The 9,534-nt window shown below is 33.7% G+C and overlaps 1 protein-coding gene across 3 annotated transcripts in view; it reads right to left on the reverse strand.

The window, feature by feature from the left end:
• The window catches only part of ets1 (v-ets avian erythroblastosis virus E26 oncogene homolog 1), a 98,617-nt gene extending 89,880 nt beyond the window's left edge, over positions 1-8,737 (reverse strand). For 2 of the 3 annotated variants that reach the window (XM_073928805.1, XM_073928804.1), the window contains exons 1-2: positions 8,692-8,737; positions 5,381-5,463 (exon numbers count right to left, since the gene is read on the reverse strand). In XM_073928805.1, coding sequence (XP_073784906.1) covers positions 5,381-5,449 — 69 coding nt within the window. In that variant the 5' untranslated portion in view covers positions 5,450-5,463; positions 8,692-8,737. The remainder of the gene's footprint in view (positions 1-5,380; positions 5,464-8,691) is intronic. The other variant, XM_073928806.1, reaches the window with a different exon arrangement.
• Between the last annotated feature and the right edge of the window lie 797 nt (positions 8,738-9,534).

Here is a 9,534-nt window from a genome sequence, read left to right on the forward strand (position 1 = left end):
TTTTTTCTTTATTTATTATTATTCATTATTAATTATTTAACTATTTTGCCTAAATAAGAGGGATCACACAAAATGTATGTTTATGTAAGTACAGACCTATTTCACATAAACCGATATTTCAGATAAAATATTTGGATAAAAATTCACCTATATAAATATTATATACTTGATTATAATGATTCTTAACCCTGTTAAAGTTGACACATGAACAAATTGTCCGAATATTCACATTTTTTGGAACTGAAATGTTTTTAATCCTTCTATCAAGATCCATTTTATACAATATACATGTTTTTATAAATTTATTATGTGTCATATTGATACATCAGGCCTTTTGGTAACTTTTTTTGTTCAAAACTATTTTATTTTAGTTACAAAACTTGAACCCGCATACCTCTCAGTATATGTGTAGTTGCGCCCCTGACCATACATTATTCAATTCAGTTCAGTTCATGTTTATTTCTATAGCGCTTTTGTGTCAAAGCAGCTTAACAAAGAAGTTTTAGTAAACTGAAACAGTGTCAGTCCAGATTTTCAAAGCTGAAGTTCAGTTTAGTTTAGTTCAGTGTGGTTTAATTTTCACTGCTGAATCTTCAAACACTGAAGAGCAAATCCATCAATGAGCAGCTCTACAAGAAAGAAAGAGAGAAAGTGCAGTATCTTCCCTATTCTCTTCCTCATGAAAGCCACACGAGCTTCTGTCTGCTCATCTGATAAAGCCTGTTTATCAGTTTCAGTAAGGAGCCAGTGGGGGCCCGAGAGGATCAGGGGCCGTTGTGGAGTCCTGCAGAGAGGAGACGACCAGTCCGGAGCTCACAGAGATATGGAGGAAGCAGGGAGGACGGCTGCGAGATTTATGGGGTACAACAGGGTCCCGTCTGATACACAGGGCAATGCCACTACTGCCCCTACACACCGAACAAAATGATTCATTGGATTTACTCAATTTTTTAAGGTTGAATCCCTGCTGGAAAAAAAAGCTTAAACCAGCCTAGGCTGGTTGGCTGGTTTTAGCTGGTCGACCAGGCTGGTTTTAGAGGGGTTTTGGCCATTTCCAGGCTGGTTTCCAGCCATTTCCAGCCTGGTCTTAGCTGGGCAGGCAGGGAGATGACCAGCTAAAATCAGCTTGACCAGGCTTGCCAGGCTGGGAGTCCAGCCAAAACTAGCTATGTCCAGCTTAAACCAGGCTGGTCAAGCTGGTTTTAGCTGGATTTAGCTGGTCATTTTCCAGCCAGACCAGCTAAGACCAGGCTGGAAATGGCTGGAAACCAGCCTGGAAATGGCCAAAACCCCCCTAAAACCAGCCAACCAGCTAAAACCAGCCAACCAGCCTAGGCTGGTTTAAGCTGGATTTTTAGCAGGGATTGTTTGCAAACAACTGATATGAGCTGAATTAAAAAAAAAACTGAGTAAATCCATTTATTCAGTAATTTTCTTTCAGCTTAGTCTCTTTATTTATGAGGGGTCACCACAGCGCAATGAATCGCCAACTTATCCGGCATATTTTTACACAGCAGATGCCCTTCCAGCTGCAACCCAGTACTGGGAAACACCCATATACTCTCATTTCACACTCATACACTATACGGCCATTAATCATTTAAGGTTCTGGTACAATACTTAAACATTATCAATCTGGCAACACTGATCTTGTTCTTCGAGCCTGTAGTGCTAACGACGGACAATCTCTGTGTGTCTTCCTCTAGTATCAGATCAGAGTCTTTTCCTCCTCAGCGCATGTAAATGAATGGGAGAGTCTTTTCTTCAGCGTATGTAAATGATTGAAGCCCCCTCCGCGTAGCCTTTGACCGTAGTGGAAGAAAAGCGTCTCAATTTCAAAAGCCACAAGGCCACCTGAGCAGATTAGCCTAGCCGGGTCAGCTGCGGATTAGCATGCGACCCTTTCTGCTAAAACGCTAACAGCCCTGTCTGTGCATACTGATGGCTGAATGTCCTGCCTGAATCTTTATTAGACACCTTTGATTCTGCACTCACCTGCGCAGAAACCCAGCGTGACCCCGACCGACGCGTCGCCGGGACTCTTAAAATGTTCCCTCTTTTACAAGCCCAACAAACCGCCCTGACCTTTCGACCCATAGACGGAGGCTAAAAGCAGGTAAATGTTTTCCCTTAAAGCATTCCCATACTAATTCTTCCTTCACAGAGCGATTATTCAAATGCACTCCAGTCGCATGCATTATTTTGTGTGTCCAAACAATGGATTCAGCAGCAGATCTGTCGTTCGCGTGCATTTAATATCATTGACTTTCAGCTTTCTGCAGCTTTTTTGCATTTGCTCAGACAACAGGAGTTTATAAAAGCAAGAAACGTGAGGTGACAGGGGTGGGATATTATTCACGAGGCATACGCAATAGTGCAATAACACAATAAATACAGGATATGTTTTGATTAAGTCGAGTTGGAATATTTAAAAGGATATTCTGCGTTCAGTAAATGGTCGATCAACAATATGTGAGGGAATAGATGATTACAACAAAGAAGGCAGACTGGTGAGGCTCAACTAATTTAACATATTAGAATCAACAGTAATTTCTCTTTATAGGAATATTTGAGGCATATCAAACAGAACAAACGGATATTTTATAATATGTTTCTGCAGTTGTGTTTTAGTTACAATGACATATATGAAACACTGGGGTTTTGTTTCTAAATCGAAAAATATTTTTAAAAGACACTTTTGCCTAAATAAATAAAAAAACTAACATATGTATATGTGTGTGTAAATATATAAAACTAATATATATATATATATATATATATATATATATATATATATATATATATATATATATATATATATGTGTGTGTGTGTGTGTCTGTAAATATATTAAAATTGTATATATATATATATATATATATATATATATATATATATATATATATATATATATATATATATATATATATATATACAACAGTATATACAACGGTTTTGTCTGGTTCTCGAATCTGATTGGCTGATAGCCGTGATATATTTAAGTAATATCAGCACCCGTACAGCCTTTTTACTATTTGTGTATTACTCCGCCCACATACAGCCAGCAACAAGCAGACACTACAGATGTAAAGTTCAAAAGATGCTTGCTCAGCTGTTTAACTGTCAGCTTATGATTTGAATCCAACGCGGAAGAAAGTAGTTCCTCTTACAAAAGGGTTTTTGAGACTCTCCATGTTTGATTTTGTTTTTATATACACAATTATGCCGTCAAACTGTTGTATAAACGCAATATCACACTCGTAGCACCAACGCACGCCTCCCACCAGTGCCGATATACAGCCATATCGCACTGCTATGAGTGTGCTATTGCTCATATATATATATATATATATATATATATATATATATATATATATATATATATATATATATATATATATATATATATATATATATATATATATATATATATATTGCTCATCTGAAGGCAGAAGGCATTGACTGAGTGATTGACGGCTGATATTAACCAATCATTCGCGTTCAGTTCTAGAGCAGTGAGCCAATAAGAAGAGCACAAAGGCGGGGCAAGCATTGTAGGCTTTTTTACTTCAGCAAGTTCATATAACAACTGTTCATCTGTTCCTGAGCGCTTTGGTGTTTTTAGGTTAATTATTAGGATATCCCAATTGCAACAGATAAATACTGGAAAATGTCTTTAGACTATATATATATATATATATATATATATATATATATATATATATATATATATATATATATATATATATATATATATATATATATATATATATATATATGTTTATAGTTTTTGCATTTGTCTTTGCTTTGCCAAAACATATTTCAAACTAATTTGTGACCATTACATTTTTACAAAAACTATTTTTTGTATCAAAATTTTACCATTTCATATATGAAACCAGAAATTAACCAGAAAATATTTAAAAGTAGAACTCAAAAATGTGCAAACTGAATAAAAATAAATAACTACCTGCAGATCAAGCTGTTAAACATGCACATAGTAGTCCATAGATATATACACTAGATGTCGCCTGGCCTATTGTTGTCTATTGGACGGAATGCGTCAATAGCGCCGCCATCTTGCTACAGGGTAGCACTCCTTTGAAATGAATACGGGACCAATGTACAGTGGAGGACTGTGGCCATCCAAAGCCAGTGATGTACACATATACACATTTATCTGTGATCGGGAGTTTTCCTGGATGTTAGTGTGTAATTTTTTTTTTCTAATTACGAAAATTATAATTTTACATCACTTTTCTACATTGATGGATCAGTGACCGCACGGCCATTCCTGACAAAAAGCTTGTGTTTGTGTGTACAGAAATGTACTATTCACCCTCCCTGTTAAATTTGATCTAATCATGTCCTGAAACACAGCTCCTCTCCTGCTTTCACTTCTCATACTGACGGAGAGAGCGATTCGTTTGTGAATGAATTCCCCGAACGACTCTTTCACTAGCGTTAGCCGACAATAATACAAGTTTCTGGCAGCGCAGCATCTCGTTGTCATATTTATTTTGCATTGTTTGCTGATTTTATTCAACAAAACTAGCATAAGCCGAGTGTTTAGTGCGAGTTGGAGCTGCTTTGCCGTATGGTGAATGCAGTAAGTGACTGATTATCATCAATAACGCTACCTGATTAGCACAAAAGTTCAGAACATACAAAAACAGAAAAAACCTTAATATTACCTATGAAATGTTCTACCTTTGTGCTTTGTTTTCTTTGTTTGCTCGTTACTACACCCGTACATAGCGCTAAAGTCCCGCATCTTCACGTAATAACTCTGTCTTGACTAGTGCGGTTGAATGACATTTGTCCTGGGAGCACTGTACCAATGTGGCGGCGCTATTGACGCATGCTCAGGGTCCCTATGCGATATCTAGTGTATATATCTATGATAGCAGTCTAATTATACACACAAAAAAAAGTGTATAATATGCAATGAAACTGGAAGCAAACAAAAAGTGCATTGCTCAGTGAGACTTGTGCTGAACATAGTCCAATAACAATATGTTGTGCAGTAAAACTTGAAAAAATGCAATGTCCAGTGGAATAATTTGCATTGCAAAATATGTACTGTATATTGTAACCCAGATTGAACTAAGTAGCCTAATTAAAGAGGGTTGTTAAAATATATTTATTTAATTTCGTCCCAGTTACCAAGTAGCAAGTTACTGTATTAACTTTATAATAAAGCAAGTTAATTGCGTTAACTGAGATGAAATTAATTTAGTTTAGTGATGCTGCATATTTAATCAACCCTACAAAATACACGACTGTGTGCACACATGCCTGTTCATTAGTATCTTCCATATGGCCTTTGCTGAGCTGCTCAGGTCAAACAGAGCTGATTTATAGTGGAGGTGGAGATCTTACCATCACCGGCAGACAGTCAGGCGGGTGAAGAGCCTGACAGGAGGAAACTGGATCCAAGTAGTAACTCATTCTCTGAGCTGGAGCTGCAAACACACACACGCACACAGGAACAGACGAGAGGTGAGGATGGTGAGGCCAGCGACCCCAATCAATCTCACACTGTTTATCCCACAGACAAAGCTCCAGCAGGCGGACGGTTAACCTGGATTAGTAATAACCTGCCACTCAAGCGCAGAAATGACATTACACTGAAAACAAAAATGATGCTTTGGATTTACTCCATTTTATTATAGGTAATTTGTTGCAAACAATTGATATGGGCTGAATTTAAAAAAACTAATTGAGTTGAGTAATGTTCAACTTAATTTGCTTGTTATATAAACTGTTTGCAACCGCTTATGTTAAAATATTAGAGTAAATCCAATGCATCATTTTTTTCAGTGTTAGGAGACAGGAACTTTGCTGAAGGGTGGAAACTGATGGAGAAGTGATAGAGCGGTCCTCTAATGCAATGTTATGTTGCACAATCGTGTCTTCATGAACCGGACTTGGGTGGTAATCAGATAAATCAAAGCAGAGTCATTGTGTCTGTGCTACTTTTTATCTTTTTTCGTCTATTAAAGGGATAGTTCACTAAGAAATTGAAATTCTGTCATCATTTACACACCCTTCATTCATTTGGTCATCTTCATTTGAGCATCACAAAATAAGATATTTTGCAGAATGTTAGCCATGGACTCTCATAGTATAATCTATGGATGTTGAAGGATTTTCAACATTCGTCAAAATATCTTCTTTTGAGTTCATTAGAAAAGTAGAAACTCATAAAGGTCTGGAACCACTTGAGGGTGAGAAAATGGTAGGTAAATGTTTTATTTTGGGGTGAACTATTCCTTTAAGAAAGAATTTGCATGACACTGAATGGCGAAAACATTACCCTGAAGCACAAAATGATTATTTTGCATTATATTGCAGGTGATCGACTGACCATCTCAATGAAATAGAATGACCAATCAAAATAATGCATTATTTATTTATTTATTTATTTATTTATTTATTTATTTATTTATTTATTTATTTATTTCATTGATTACAATTTTTATGCATTTTATTTATTTGTTTATTTTTAAGTTATTTATTTATTCATTCATTTGTTTGTTTGTTTATTTATATTGTTTTATTTATTTATTTATTTATTTATTTATTTATTTATGCACTTTTATTTATTTGTTTATTTTTAGGTTATATATATATATATATATATATATATATATATATATATATATATATATATATATATATATATATATATATATATATATATATATATTATGGTTTTTGTTTTTGTTTGTTTACTTTTTACGTTTTTATTTATTTAATTTAATCTAATTTTGTTTATTTTATTTTTATTTATTTATTTATTTATTTATTTATTTTCATTTTGTTTATTTCAATTTTATTTTATTTATATTTTATTTTTTTAAGTAATTTATTTATTTTTGTTTATTTGTTTTATGTTTTTATGTGTTTTTTATTAGTTTATTTTTACATTGTTTGTTTATTTAATTAATTATTTAATAATATTTTTCTCTATTTGTGTGTTTTTTTTTTTAGTTCGTTCATTCATTCACTCATTCATTCCTTTATTAAATTAAGAATTTTTGGCTTTTAACTGAATGACGTGGTTTTAGGTTATTTTAAGGACCACACATGTTTCTCAGGATGTCTTTGATCTTTTGGTGATGTCATAGACTGCCTCATATATAGAAAGTAACATTTCTGTTACACTGAATGACCTTCAACTAATCACATAACCAGGATAAAAGTCCTATTGCTACTCTATATATAGCTATAATACACATATATGTATTTTTTAAAACTTATATAACAAAATCAACATCTGGACCATCACACTGAATGACAGTGTTGCAGTTTAAACCACAATAAAACCCAAATTGTGACTCATCCTGAATTTGATTTTCACAAACTTTTCTAAAGCATTAAAGTTGAATGTTTATTTGCATTTAACAGACATTAAAATATTAGTGCTGGGTTGTTTCAGCCCACATTGCACACATTTTAATTTTAAATACATTATATGAGTACTCTTTTAACATGCAAACATGTCCGCATGCACATATTGTATGAAGACTGAAAAATGTTGACACTTTAATAAAACTTGTTCAGCACCAAGCCAATAATCATAAAACACACAAATACAGATATTGAGCAATACACCACAATCAATCGAATTTAAATATCCGCACACACACAACAACAAAAACAATAATAATATTTCATGCAAAATGAGTCAGATTATAGATGAATAAATTGTCTATATAACAGTTTAATCTCTTCAGAAACATTCCAGTTAACTCCATCCTACTATGTCAGTTTCTTCATCATCCCTTTATCATTGTTTATAGCAGGCATAAGAGACGATAGATAGATAGATAGATAGATAGATAGATAGATAGATAGATAGATAGATAGACAGACAGACAGACAGACAGACAGACAGACAGACAGACAGACAGACAGCTAGATAGATAGATAGATAGATAGATAGATAGATAGATAGACAGACAGACAGACAGACAGACAGACAGACAGACAGACAGACAGACAGCTAGACAGCTAGATAGATAGATAGATAGATAGATAGATAGATAGATAGATAGATAGATAGATAGATAGATAGATAGATAGATAGATAGATTGATTGATTTACTGGAGGGAGTTCAGGACACACATATGGACATAAACGGAGGATTCACCTAAAACAGCAGCGCGTGCGCGCGTGTGTGTGCGTAAAAGTGCACATCTTGAAGTGTTTAGAGTGTGTCGGCTGATGTTGCTCTCAGTCAAAGGTTGAGGTGACTCTCAGATGGATCTCCCAGAGGTTACCACAACACTTCAGTACAATGAACGTGTCATTATAATCCAAAGACACAACACGACTTTCATTTATCAAGCTGCATCTGTTTTCCTTTTAATTAAACCACACGTGCACATCAATTTCATAACATAAAATTCTTTTTGGGAATTAAAAGAGTTAAAAATCAAAGTATGGTTAAAATAAAAAGGGTTTCTGTGTTTTTTCCAGACAATTCCCTAAATAAATAAACGCAAAAAAAAATTTAAAGTCACATTTGAAGTGACGCGAGTTTCTGATAGGCGCTTTTCCCAAACGTCACTGTCACTTTATTCCTGACAGATTTGAGGTGTGTGTGAAAAACGATGCGGTTCAAACACAAACTTGCTAAACTCAGCACTGTAACAGTATTAGGAGTGAAGAGAAAGAGTCTTACCGTGTGTGTGTGTGTCTGTGAGCGGTGGGCTGTCAGCTGGGTTTGTACCTGCTCGTGTTTGGAGAGGAAGGATAAAGCGCACTTGCTGGAGTCCCACCTACTCAACACTACTACTCTGTTTAACTCTACTATATCACTGCTGCGCTTCAGTCTCCAGCACACACACACTACAAAATAGTACAACCCACGTGGCCAGCAGACACTGACCAACGCAAACCGCTGCTTTGTTATTTATTTATTTATTTATTTATTTATTTATTTATTTATTTATTTTAATTTTTTATTCAGACAGTTATTGCATAAATTTATTTGAATAAACGTTCAAACGCAAACCGTGAAATGAAATAAATAAATAAATATTGATCACAAATGAAAGCAGAAGCGCACATTTATCTATTTATTTATTGAACATATAAATGTATAGGGTGAAATAAAATAAAATAATATTAACATAATAGTGATATCAATGATACAAATAATAATAATAACAACAAAGAAAAGCAGAAATGCACATTTATTTAATTAATTATTTATTTATTTATTGAACATATAAACGTATAAAGTGAAATAAAATAAATAATAATAACAACAAATAAAAAGCAGAACATTTATTTATAGAACATATAAATGTATAAAGTGAAATAAAATAATTTTATAACAATAATAATAACAACAACAAATGAAAGCAGAGACGCACATTAATTAATTAATATATTTTTTTAGTAATTATTTTTTCAAACTAGTCAGACAGGGTTATTACCTGAATTTATATGAACGTATGTGTAAAGTATTTTTAAAATAAAAATAATAATTATTATTATTATTATTTTTATTATATATTTA

Source organism: Danio rerio, chromosome 18, assembly GCF_049306965.1.
Source record: "Danio rerio strain Tuebingen ecotype United States chromosome 18, GRCz12tu, whole genome shotgun sequence".
Taxonomy (NCBI): Eukaryota; Metazoa; Chordata; class Actinopteri; order Cypriniformes; family Danionidae; genus Danio; species Danio rerio.